Raw genomic sequence first — 13567 nt, 5'->3', positions numbered from 1 at the left:
ATTGATGAAATAAATAAATTATAAATTATATTGGAAAGGATGCTATATTCCAATATCTTTTTAATTTTGTCCCACATAATCTTTTGTAGTGTTTGGTTAGCTGCAGAAAATACCAATAATAGTCAACATCACTTTTACGTTTTAAATTTTTCTGCAAATTTATCTTTTCTTCCAATTATATTGATGATCAGCTGCCTTTTAATATGAGAAAGGGAATTACTTATATTCATTTTGAAAACAAGTAAGAAAAAAATTTGCATTAGTCAGATGACATACGGAAAGTGGATATATTCTGCACTTTCTTGCCAACACACAATTTCGTTATCTCTGGTTTACTTAAAAGGCAAGTAAAGAAAAAAAAGGCACCATCATAATTTTCTTCTCCTAGATGATTTGAATTGCACGAATTGCTGACAGCAGGAAAAGGAAAAGATAAAATTATTACCTGTATCAAAGGAGAAGATGAAAACAAGATGGTTTCATCGTCTTCAAAATATTTCATCATACTGAATCACATCAGACTCAAGGCTACCAGTCAGTTGCACTGTGAGTGCTTATCAATTGACAACCAAGATGACAAAATATGCAAGAAAGCAGATTTTGATCAAATGTGTAGCAGGAACATAAAAAAAAAATTCTGCGCTGTACCAGGGATTACACCGGTATGTAGGATACAGCACCAAGTTAGGGGAATGAAACTACAGCTTTGGTTTGAAAGTTCTATCTTGTTCTGTTTTGGAGAATATGAGTTTATGGTAAGAGGAGTATTTAACGAAGGGCATGCAGTATATTTTCTCTTCATTTGAAGCAACATTCTGAAATTAGTCCCACCTCACAACGAATTTTTCACTACGGTTCACTCAAAGTGTATCGTGCATGTCTATCATCACTTTAATATTGCAGAACTCGCGATTGCAAATCAAAAGAGTGATTGCGCACATCTGTAGCTGCTCTCGATGCCGAGAAATTACTGAGAGTCCCTGCAGCAGGCTAATTTTATATGCAACTTTGGCACCCTCATGCCTGTAGCGAGGGGCGATGGCGTCATTAGGTGTGCTCACACAAGTTACATTGGTTAATAGCGCAACATTAACATGAGGCTGCTATTAGAAATGCTCAGTTGCACTCAATTGTTACAGGCTGCCGGCTGATGGGGCAGAGATGCTGCAGCTGAAGCCGGAACATGCCAAAGCGATCCACGACCTTTATCCTGCCAATGACATGGAGTGCGTGGAAGTGTTCGAGAAGCTCATCAACGTACTGCCCGCATACGGCATCTTCTCATCTGGTGAGCTAGCTGCCTGGATGGTGCAGTCCTACTATGGCGCAATGTTCTCCATGCAGACACGCCCCGAGTTCCGACGCAAGGGCTATGGCATCCACCTGGCGCAGTACCTCACCAAAGTGGTCATGTCTCGTGGCTACATTCCCTTTGTCGTGATCCGACCGGAGAATGACGCATCACTAAGTCTTTACAACAAGCTCGGCTTTAAGAAACATTATCAGATAGTGCGTGCCATCCTGCGACCGCACGGCCACGACACGCCCAGCGATGGGGACAATGCTGCACCTTCAGACGATTGAACATACGGCCACCACTTGAGCACACGACAATGCCAAGCCCTCACCTTCTCTCTCGCTTCCACCCGGTTCACTCTGGTAATTCCGATCACGTGAACAAACTGCAGTATCAGATTACTGTTATTCTGTGATAATAGCTAAAAATTGATCACTTAGTTCGGTGGGATAAGTTGTAAATACTAGATTTTATATTATATTGCGATTCATTTGAAACCCCTATGTTGATTTTTTTAAGAATTCTAGAAATTGGCAAGTATGTGCATAAAGGGGTCTAGCACAAGTTCCGTAGTGACGTAGGAGATGCAAGTGGTCAAGACTGATCCTCACCATCAAGTCGCTTCATAATTACCAGAGTCGACCACGCTGCACTGTGCAGTAAAACCCATCTGCTCACTGGATGATATCACTCAACAATTATGTACCGTACAATTCCATGCTACACTTCCACAGTTTTTACCCAGTGGTGGCAAGCATTACAATATATTACGAGATATTAAAAATGCACGTTGAGGCAATGGCTATCTGAAACATAATTTCGAATTCTTCCTCCTTCTCATGTAAAACACTTAATTAAATCTGTCATTGCTCCAATAGATGATTTTGAATTAAGTATTAAATTCTGATCATGAAAAGAGTGGACGGAATAAAATAATAACATTATACAATATTAGTTCACTCATGAAGGAAATTAAATAATTCAACAAAATTAATTATCCTCTTTCATCAGACAAATCTAGAAACTGGGGACAGTTGTATGTTGTAATATTGCATACCAGTATCACACAATCATCGTGCATTGAGCTTCAGTCCAAATGCTTGAAACTTTTTAAACATGCAAAGAGAACATAAAACTATGATTATGATATATTGCATGATCTTATATCTCTAAATGCCTCCAGTTTGAAAAACATAGTTGATAGAAATATGTAACAAAGCGAGGCTATTCGCAGTTAAAATTACAAAATAATGGTTAAATCTATGTCAGGAGGCTTTTGACATTCAAAAGTAAACAGATTTATGCAATCCACCAGGGGTAACAACTTAACAATAGCGGCCTCAAGTTTCTGAGTGATACCATCCACAATATTATCAGATTAATAGCAATTTCATTACTTCTATAAACTTAATTCTAGTCATTATTCCTCAAGCTTAAAACCCAGTTATGATTAAATTCATTTGACTATTACAAAGTATGATTGCGTGGAGTTACAAAGAGCAGAATTCACATAACATAATCTTCTGCTAAAAGTTTCTTCTATCATACTATCTACTACATGGAGAAACTGTTTACTGAATATTGCTATCGTTATTCTGCAATATATGTAATGGGAATTTTGGGCAAGAGGTTAATGGCAGATTATGACATAAATGTAACTGTACATTTCGAAATCACATATCTCTACCACAGTGCATACGCCACTACTTCATCAAATTTAATCCATTTCATATATGATGTTCCTACAGGTGACAAACTTAGTATGCCAGCTCAAAAGCAAATTATTACATTGTGCCAACTGAAAATTACGATCAATGTAAACAACACTTTACTGAATTTATATTATAATTTTACAGTCTTTTCCTAAGAAAGTTTAAAACTGTCAGAACCAATAATTAGATATCTACTTATTTCTTGTACACGCGAGATTAACTTTAAAATACTTCCTCCACACAACCCATACTATTATATAAACTTACTGTCTGTCTGTTCAATTGGATAAAGCTTTTAGATTATCAGATGAAAACAAATTAACAAGAATTGTAACCGGTCCATATAATTTATGGAAAGGAATTGTGTGATATCAATACAAGGAACTGTGTACTTTACTGGAACAGTCCAACAACCACAACATACATATATACTTATAAAATGTAATTTCTGTATGATTATATATTTTTTATAGCAGTGTCAAAAAATTGAATCCTTAATAGTTTTGTCAGTAAGTATTCAAATGTAATTAGATTGATAAAACTGAAAAAAACGACGAAATAAAATTTTGCAATTAATGGCATGGCCAATGACAGCACAGCTAATAACATTCTAGCACAAAATAACGATTTTCTTGGAGCAGCTACACCTAGCAAAGGCAGGCAGTCACTTTATCTCATATTTCAAACTCTTTAAATTAATTAGCGGACTCTTGTAAGCATTAAATGCTGCAGGGATGTTGTGGCGCTCAATCCTTCATTACCCAGAGTTTCTGAAAATGAGATGCTTTATGAACCAGACTGTTACTGACAGAAGGTACTCTCATATTAGTTTGATGTATTCTTCCTGGTTGAGGGCTGATTCCGGCAGGAGCCTAAGTGCCTGCAACCTTCTTCTCAATACTGACGGTACAACTGCGTCCTCACATGATTCCTCTGTGTAATAATGTCCAGACTAAGCTGACTTCTTCGTTGTTTTGTGTAAGAAATTATAACAAAAATAACAGTAGAATTATCTGCATAAAAAGTTTAGTTCGGAACAAAACTACATGTGAAAATATGCCTGAAATGGAAAACTTCTTCGGACATAATTTACGAGACTGATGTTAGTGCTGCATGTGCCAATGTAGCAGACATGGTTTATTATGTCCGTATTTCAAGACAGTCGTCCCTCCAAACTTTTAAAATTAGTTTGATTGAAGTTTCAACTGTTAATGGTTTAATATATAGTGGTAAAGTGTGCGTGATTTACATTCCACTATCTGTATTTTCGAAATATTTTATGACTATTAAGGACACACAAAATCTCCCAGTGGTAGCTTATAGATGGATGAGAATCTCAACTGCATACAGAGTTTAAGTAGATTCACTGCACTGATTTCATATTTTTCAGATGTAATAGTTTTCGTAAACTTCCATCTATCTATGCAGTTTTGATATTGATATCCCATTCCTTGATTTGATCTTTGCTCAAATATGAAAAATGAGTGCAATGTAGATTACCATGGCATACCGGTAATACTGCTGAAACCAGAGATTTCCAAGGATTGTAAATAAAAGTGGTAAGCTATGGAGTTACGGAAATTAAGTATATAAATGATAAATACTATGATATGGAAACTCGCTTTTACATCATTTTACATATTATACATATCTCCCTGCTGAGATAATCTGCCATACACTTCTTGCCCTTCAAATATTTGTACTATTCTATCATTTGTTACACGATAGCATTTGATTTGTGAATCAAATGATATCTATTGTTAGCTCTTATTTATTACATAAATTTCCTTTATTTTCAAAATAATGCTTGAACATCATCAAAAGTAACATGCTTGTATGTACATCCCAGTCAGTTACGTCAATGTAGCTCTGGGAATTTACATCGGTGCACTCTTCACTACCTGGCCTACACAATCTGTCCTCTTTGTTGCTTAGACAGACCGGTGAGTAGTCTGCCTGGATCACTTCCCAACAGCCGCCGGATCAAAGTGGTGACTGCCGTCTGCCATGTTGTTGTATATTTTTGTACAGTTCGAATGTGAAAAGCAGGTTGGAGCTTCCCAGCAGGAAAGTAACCAACATGGCGATTTGTAACAAGAATCAGAGAAGAAGCAAACGAAAATTTAATAAATGCATGGGAGGAATTTCTTCAGGAGAATCGATATCTGTTAAAAGACGTGAAAGAGAGAATGTTTTGTGTGAGTGGACGCAAGGACTACACAGGACCACAGTTTGGGTGTTGTGTTCTTCCTTTACAGTTTTTCAAGGTGTCTGTCGGATCAGCTGGTTACAGGAAGTGACGGATGTGGGCTACTTCACGAGGTTCGCATCTTGCTGCATTGCTCAAGAAACCAGGGTTCTACTGTACAGGATCCCTCTCCCTTCGAAGCGTGGAGGGAGAGAAGGCTCAAACCATTATCTGCGGCTTCATTCCACAAAGGAAATCAACAATGTATTTATTACACTTCCACTTCTAGAAGCCTTCCATTTTAAGATATCACGCTCTTTTAGAAACATCAATTGCTAACAGGACAGGGCTCTTCAGCAGACATCTTGCTAACGTAGTTTCATTAGACCGATTTTACGAAATAGAGGGCGCCCTGTACCTTTTATTGTAGAATCTGCGAGTCCCGGCTCGAGTCAACGCAGACTTGCCTTCACACGGCCGGGCCCCACGTATACACGCAGCAAGCCTATTTATCATCTTATTACTCACTACTTATTCTCTCCAGTCCTCGAGCGGTCAGACAGCTGGAAGCAAGGCGTGCTGACGGTCCAGTTTAGCTTCATAACGTATTATTAAAGAGAGTGCAAGCCTCAATGGAGTCTTCTGTTCCAGACATAAAAAACTGTAATAACTTTTCCTTCACACTGAATTCGTTAATCGAAAAATAAATTACAACAGTTAATACTTCAGAAGAGTAAGACTAACACGTGGAAGGCAACACAGCATATTGCTGCTCATGTCAAGAGAATACAATCTAATAATTATGTTTTCCAGAAAATGAAAACTAATGCAAAAGAAAAAAAAATCACTTCATAAGGACATGTATTCAAGGTGAATAAGCCGAAATTACACAGGTAAAGAGATACGAAACAAGACTGCATAGAGTGTGAATTCGCAACCTTCCCAATGTTAACATCATGTACTCAATTTCTGAGGCCAAAACTCAACGAAGTTGGAACCGCATATTAAGAATGCTGTGATTTCAAAATACCTACAGTACATCTCCTGGCTCCAAAACTTTTGGAATGTAAGAAGTGGAATAAATTTTAAATAGTACGGTAGTAACGAAAAAAGAAGTAAAAAACTCGAAATGCTTATAATTTGTGTTGTGTAGCTGTAAGACAAACATCAGTGATCAAATTTCATTGGGGTTTTATATTACATAAATTTCAACAAAATTGTCTGGAGTGGATGACGCAGCCATGCCATTTCACTACATCCTAATTACTAAAAGCATTTTTTTTCTCTTAAATGCAAGAGTTTGCATATAACTTCCACATCAACTCTTAATCTGCATTTCAACTGAAAGTTTGCTAAGATAGGGTGGGGAACGAGTAACTCAGATCGAAGTGAAGTAACTTAACATTTCATGGCAGGTACGTCAATTACTTTAGTGTTACAACTCCTGGAAGTATATGTCCACTCACACAGCCAAAGTGACCCATGAATTAAGGCAAAATGTTACTGGATGTACCTGCCACTGCCTTAATTCACAGTTTCCTTTATGTATATAACCTGTCCGTTCCTGGCGAAAGTGACTGCACGCAAGCAGTCACTCTAAATTGTAAGCCGGCATGGCGTCCTGGAGCAACATCCCTTTTCCTTTATTTTAGGAACACTGTACTGTACCATAACACCATGTTGTGCTGCGGACTGGTGCAGCTGCACATTCCAACGAGAGTGGCTTTGCCTGCACATGACTAGAGTCCTGTCTCCTGCACCAGGTCTCGCAATTGGTTGTTGAGAAAGGGTTTTGCTGCCTTGTCATTGTGAGAGCAAATAAATGCCTTGACAATTGTTTAATTTACCATTCTTCTGTACCACCTTCTTACATCCCTTGTACAATGTTTTATTTTACACGTGAGTGTAATGTTATGATGAACAATTACCATATCAATTAATTTACCATTCTTCTGTACCATCTTCTTACACCCCTTGTACAATGTTTTATTTTACACGTCAGTGTAATGTTATGTTGAACAATTACCATACCAATTAATTTACATTACCATACCAATTAATTTACCATTATTCTGTACCATCTTCTTACATCCCTTGTACAATGTTTTATTTTACACATATGTGTAATGTTATGTTGAACAATTACCATAACAATTAATTTTTATGATTCACATCTGTTTTGATATAAGCATTGCTACGGCTGTAAGACTTAAAGAATTTATGTTATATAGACAAGCAGATGCGACGAGATGAGAGCAGTGCGAGAAAGAGAAAGCTAGTCACAGAAGATGACCGGATTATGACAAACTCATCAAGGTTGTTTTATTTGCATTATGCAACTTCAGTCTGCTATTATTGAGACAACTCAAGTACTGTTACGTAACAATTGTTTTCAGTTATAATTTCTGCATCAAGACAAAGTTGAGAAAATGAAGATAACACCTAATGAGCAGTGGACTGTTTTTTATTAATTCACAAATCCTGTTCAAATCAGTGCAGGCTCACGGACCATTTGATTTATCCCACAACATACTTTGCAGGAGGTATCATAAAGTGTTTCAAGAGAGGAAACAATCAACAACAAAAGATAGCCCTAGGGTTCCAGTTGCAGCTCTTAAAAACATTATCATCTTTCAAAAAAGTTATTTTTGTAACAAAACTTGTCAAACCATCAAGAGGCTAGTGCTTGTGTGGCATTTTACTCAATTACTAAATTAAATTTTTTTAAAATATCAAATATATATTGTAATAAATTATCCGTTAAATGTATGTTTACAGTACTTGGGGAGGTCTGACTACTGGGCACTTCTCCCCCCCCCCCTCCCCGAGCATTGTCCACTTACAGATGGAAATAACAGACGCACTTGCTCATATTACATCACACTAGATCCTTAAAACTTCTCTAAGTCGCCCACATTTGATAGTGTACGAATCACTGGTTCCAAAATAGTTTACTTCTGAATGTTCGTGTACAGATTTGCACCTGAAGACGATGTTGAAAGATGGCAGTTGACAGGCAAGTACTATCTGCAGTTATCACCTTAGAAAGAAAGTTTTCACCATTTTTCTCAGGGTACGAAATCCTTAAAAGTTGGTGGGGGGAAAAGAATTTTTACCTTTACATTACGTATAAAGGTTTGGGAAGTTACAAGTACATATGGCATTCAAATACATGCAATGAAAACATTGCCATTTTAAAAGACAAGTACAGTAGCGTGCAAATTAATTCGAACACGACATATTTTTACATTTTCTGTCATTGTTGGCCTCACAGCTGCTCATACCGCTTTAATTGACATCTGTAATACGTGTAATTCTATTGTTGAAGGTCTGTCGTTATTATTATTTTTTTTTATAATATGTGACATTTTGCCTGTCGTTTTGTACTTATAAGCATTTCAGTTGTGTTGAAGACTTAATACTGCAATCCTGTGTACATTCTGTTGTCTTCACAAATGGATACAACTCCACGAAAATGGTCTAAAATTATAACATTAGCAGAGCATTCTTCTATGACACAGAGGCAAATTGCTGCAGAATGTCACATCGGTTTGGCTACTGTTAATTCGAACATAAAACGATACAGGGAGACTGGACCCATCACACCCCAGAAAAAAGGAAACTGTGGCCGGAAAAGGAAGACTTCACCTGCAGATCATCGTTTAATTGTCAGGAAAAGTAAATTAAATCCTAGACTAACTGCTGTCAACTTAACCCGCGAGTTAATGGCTACCACTGCATTGGGGCGAATATTCACGTCACAACAGTGCGGCGTAGGCTTTTGGAAGCTGGACGAAGGGCTCGTAAGCCTATTAAGAAGCAACTGCTAACCCCTGTTATGTGCAAAAAACGCTTAATGTGGGCAAAATTACATCAACACTGGACAGTGAATGACTAGAAGAATGTACTTTTTCCTGATGAGTCTCATTTCGAGGTCCATGACCACCGTGTTTCTTACGTACGGAAATGATCCGAAAAATAACAGCAGCTCATCTCCAACAAGTACCCAAATATCCCCCTAAAGTAATGTTTTGGGGTTGTTTTACACATGAAGGGCCTGGAGCATTAATACGAGGGGGATCCAGGAAATAATGACCGTTTTGTTGTAATAATTAAAAATATATATATATATTTATTTGAAAAAACAAAGTCTCTTACATAACTGAAGCTTCCTTTACTTCTCTACATAATCACCACCTACATTTAAACATTTGTCGTATCTGTTCACTAGCTTTAGAATTCCCGTGTTATACTCCTCTGCCGCCAGTTCATTAAGCCAGGTGTTCACTGTCTTCTTCAACTCTTCATCACTTCCAAAACGCGTACCACCCAGAAAGTCTTTCAGCTTAGTGAAAAGGTGAAAATCGCTAGGAGCAAGGTCTGGACTATAGGGCGGATGATCAAAGATTTCCCAACCGAATTGATTCAGCAATTCTCGAGTTGAAGCAGCAGTGTGCGGGCGGGCGTTGTCGTGAAGAAGCACAACTCCTCTCGAAAGCATTCCTTGCCTCTTGTTTTGGATGGCTCGCCGTAATTTTTGCAAAGTCTCACAATAACAATTTGCATTGATCGTAGTGCCTTTTGGCATGAAATCCAGCAAAATAACACCTTTGCGATCCCAAAAGACAGTAGCCATGACTTTTTGTGTTGAGAGAGTCTGTTTGAATTTTCTCGGTTTCTTGGGTGATGAGGGATGATGCCACTGACGTGATTGGCGCTTGGTCTCTGGGGTGTTGTGAGACATCCAGGTCTCATCACCAGTCACAATTTGATCAAGAAAGGTGTCTCCATCTGTGTGATATCAAGAATGTCAATGCTGAGGCCATTCTCTGAGTTTTGTGTTGGTCACTCAGTTGCCGTGGAACCCATCGTGCACAGATTTTGTGGTAGCCAAGATGTTGCGACACAATTTCACCAAGCAAAGAACAAGAAATGTCAGGAAAGGCAATATGCAATTCGTCTAGTGATGTGCGCCTGTCTTGCAAGATTCTGTCGTTCACTTTAGTCTTCAGGTCTTCTGTGATGAGTGATGGGTGTCCGGGTCGAGTTTCATTGTGGACATTTGTTCGCCCACTGTTGAACATTTCGCACCATTTTCTCACATTTCTTTCATTCATTACAGTATCACCATACACTTCTTTCAATTGCCGGTAAATTTCTGCAGGTTTCAAATGTCGGGCATTCAAAAATCGAATCACACTCCTCACCTCACAGTCGGCGGGATTATCAATCACGTCATTCATTTTGAAGTAACACAAAATGCGCAATGGCGACTTGTTGCAACCAGTACTCACAACATTATGAGAACACATGTTAAGGAAGCCAGTTGACCTTCAAACAAGGAAGGAGAGTCAGCTGCGCGGCAGGTATGCGCGAACGGTCGTTATTTCCTGGATCCCCCTCGTACCTATCAAGGGAATGATGAATTCTGACAAATATATTCACTTATTGGAAACCAGAATCGTACCCCAGCTGCAAAAATCATTTCCGGATGGCAGAGGTGTGTTCCAACAAGACCTGGCACCATGCTATACGTCTCGAAAAACTACAGAATTCTTCAACAAGAAAAATATTCAGGTACTCCCCTGGCCAGGCAACTCACCCGACATCAACCCCATTGAGAACTTGTGGTCAATTTCCAAAAGAAGAATGCAAAAAATGGATTGTTCTACAAAGGAGAAGATGATTTCTGCCCTCATTGGTGTATGGTTTCGCGATGAAGAAATGAATATTTGTAGGAAATTAGTGGAATCCATGCCAAATCGTCTCAGAGCTGTTATTAGGAACAAGGGAGGCCACATAGATTACTGAGGTATGTCTTAGATCCTTTTTTTATCCTGTTTGAATGTTTTTGCATAAGTAATTACATTGAATAATTTCGAGGGAAAAATTGTTCCGGAGCTGGGTATCAAACCCGGGACCTTTGGTTTAACGTACCAATGCTCTACCACTGATACCCGGCTCCGGAACAATTTTTCCCTCGAAATTATTCAAATCAACTTTACAGGGAGTTATACCTGAAATCTTGATTTGAGTAATTACATTGTTCGGATTAATTTGCACGCTATTGTACATGTTAAAATATGTCAAATAAAAGTAGGAGCTTACCTTAAAGAAAAATGTTGATGTGGTACTGCTCCTTCCTCCTCTCCTTTAGCGAGTAAGACTGCTCTGCCGAATGATGTCCGGAGGTGACCCATCTATCTGCGACGGTAAAGGCATCCCACAAATTCAATGGCGGCCCATTAACTTTAATTGACATTAGAGACTGTAAAGTTTTCACCAACAAACGATTTCTTTCGGCAGTTTCGATGCTGTGAGCAACGCTCCAACCTCGTTCACACGCCGCAGCTGACAGAGACACTGAACGGACTTTCCGTATTAATTTTTCCAGAATAGGCAAAGCATTGAAGGTTAGAGAGCCTCACTTGTACTCTGTCCATTGGGACACAGCAGCGCCACCATCCAAACCAAGCAACTCAGCTGCTTATATACATCAGAATTACCGTACAAATCGCTTTTACTGCTAATTTTATTTTCTTCAAGACTGAGAAACACTTTATCACTTCACTTGAAGGAAACCTTCTTTCAAGTTCATTTATTAAACCTTGAATTATTTGTCCTCTTATTTTGTCAAACTCTCTGTTTTCACCTTCCTCTTCAGGTTGAAGTTTACAGTATATTAAATAATTTTCTTTGCAAAGACTCAAATAAAGATCATCCTTAACACACATTTCTTTAAGAGTTTGTGTTGCGGAATTAATTTTATTTTCTATTTCACTGTAAGAAACACTCTTTTTACATTGTTGTACTAATAAAATTAGAGAGAGAACACATGATATATCTAATAAGAAACCCAGCAATAGAATATTTTTTCAGTGAAAGCTTTTTATAAAGCTTTCCCAATTTACAACAATCTCTACTCGATCTCACGGCTTTCAGATTCTAAGTTTAGGCACTGCATGATACAACGAAAATCTTTGAATACTGCCAACAAAGCATCCTTCTCACTAGAAATCCAACGAATATGAAACAGCTTTTTAGTTTTCAGATAACCTGTGATGCCTATAGCCGCCACAATGTTTTTAAGTTTTGCAGCTGTATGTGGTTTACTGAAAATTTTATAAAGTTCATCTAGCAAAGCATTCGAAGTTATGAACATCACTGACGTCACTAAAAACTTGTTCAGAAACAGGTCCATCCTATGAGCCATACAATGTACACTAATTAGGTGTGGAGATATGTTTCTCTTAATTCTAGCTGCAACACCTTTTTTTACCAGTAAACACTGCCGCTCCATCTGAACCAAATCCTACAAGCTTTTCTTTAAGCATTTCCACACCTATGCCGTCTTCTGAGAAAGCTTGGACAATTTTTTCTTGAAGGGACTTTGCATCAGCATTTTCCACTGGTACTAGTTTATAGAAACAGCAGCATGTGTTATTTTGTTCGTTCACATACGTATCATAATATAAAATCAAGTGTTTTTCAGAAAACCTATCGGTTGACTCATCCAGAGAAATGGAAAAAAAGTCAGTCGATTTCAAAAAATTAACCAATATTAAAAGTAATTGTTCAGCAATAAAATTAGTCATTGTTGCTGCAGTCTTATCTGTATGAAGATGTGTTCCCATATCTACACCATTCGCAATTTGTAGCTGTATCAGTTCTGGATGGTCACGAAAACTCCACTCTCTCTCTTTTTGTGGCCACATAAACTGATTGTAACACCTTAAAAGTTGCATCTTATTTTTCCTTTTGGTTTTTTTAAGTATAGCTCACGAGCATTTACTGTACATATTTCTAGGATCTGCTTTTTGCATATTTTTTCCTGCTGCACACTATCCGGATGAATAACACTTTTTTCGTGTTCATATATGGTGTCAAGGTTCTTCTTATTCTTCTTTGCTATACCGTCTCCTGACCAAGGTAAATCACTAGATGAAGTTCTAATTGTTTACACACTTGCTGAGAATGTTTAATGCAAGCACTGCACATCACTAGTCCGCCTTTTTCGTTAGTAGTAGTAAATATTAACCATGGTCGATTTTTCTGCCAAGACGTTGAAAAATTATTTCCTATTACACTGTCACTCTTTGATGATGTAGGTTCACCTTCGTCATAGCTTAAAACTTTATTTCTATCTTCATTAAAAAATAAATACTCCACCTCCGTGACCCCTTCATCACTTCGTCATTTTACTTTTGTTTTCCCGCACATTTTCACTTACCGAATCTTGCAATATCACCGAATCTACTGATGGTATATTAGTATTAACATTATCACGTTCATTGCGTTCGTTTTCAGTGTTCGCTCGTCTGTTTCAATAGACAGACTGCCAACAATCATTTACAGTTTCTTTCACTGCTC

General features: G+C 37.9%; 1 protein-coding gene across 1 annotated transcript in view; it reads left to right on the top strand.

The window, feature by feature from the left end:
• The window catches only part of LOC138715793 (uncharacterized), a 53792-nt gene extending 46758 nt beyond the window's left edge, over positions 1 to 7034 (top strand). The window contains exon 5 of the mRNA XM_069848870.1: positions 1140 to 7034. Within this exon, the coding sequence (XP_069704971.1) occupies positions 1140 to 1584 (445 nt within the window). The 3' untranslated portion in view covers positions 1585 to 7034. The remainder of the gene's footprint in view (positions 1 to 1139) is intronic.
• The last annotated feature ends 6533 nt before the right edge of the window (positions 7035 to 13567 follow it).

Source organism: Periplaneta americana, chromosome 15 (assembly GCF_040183065.1).
Source record: "Periplaneta americana isolate PAMFEO1 chromosome 15, P.americana_PAMFEO1_priV1, whole genome shotgun sequence".
Lineage (NCBI taxonomy): Eukaryota > Metazoa > Arthropoda > Insecta > Blattodea > Blattidae > Periplaneta > Periplaneta americana.
This window is presented reverse-complemented; position numbering and strand designations above follow the sequence as displayed.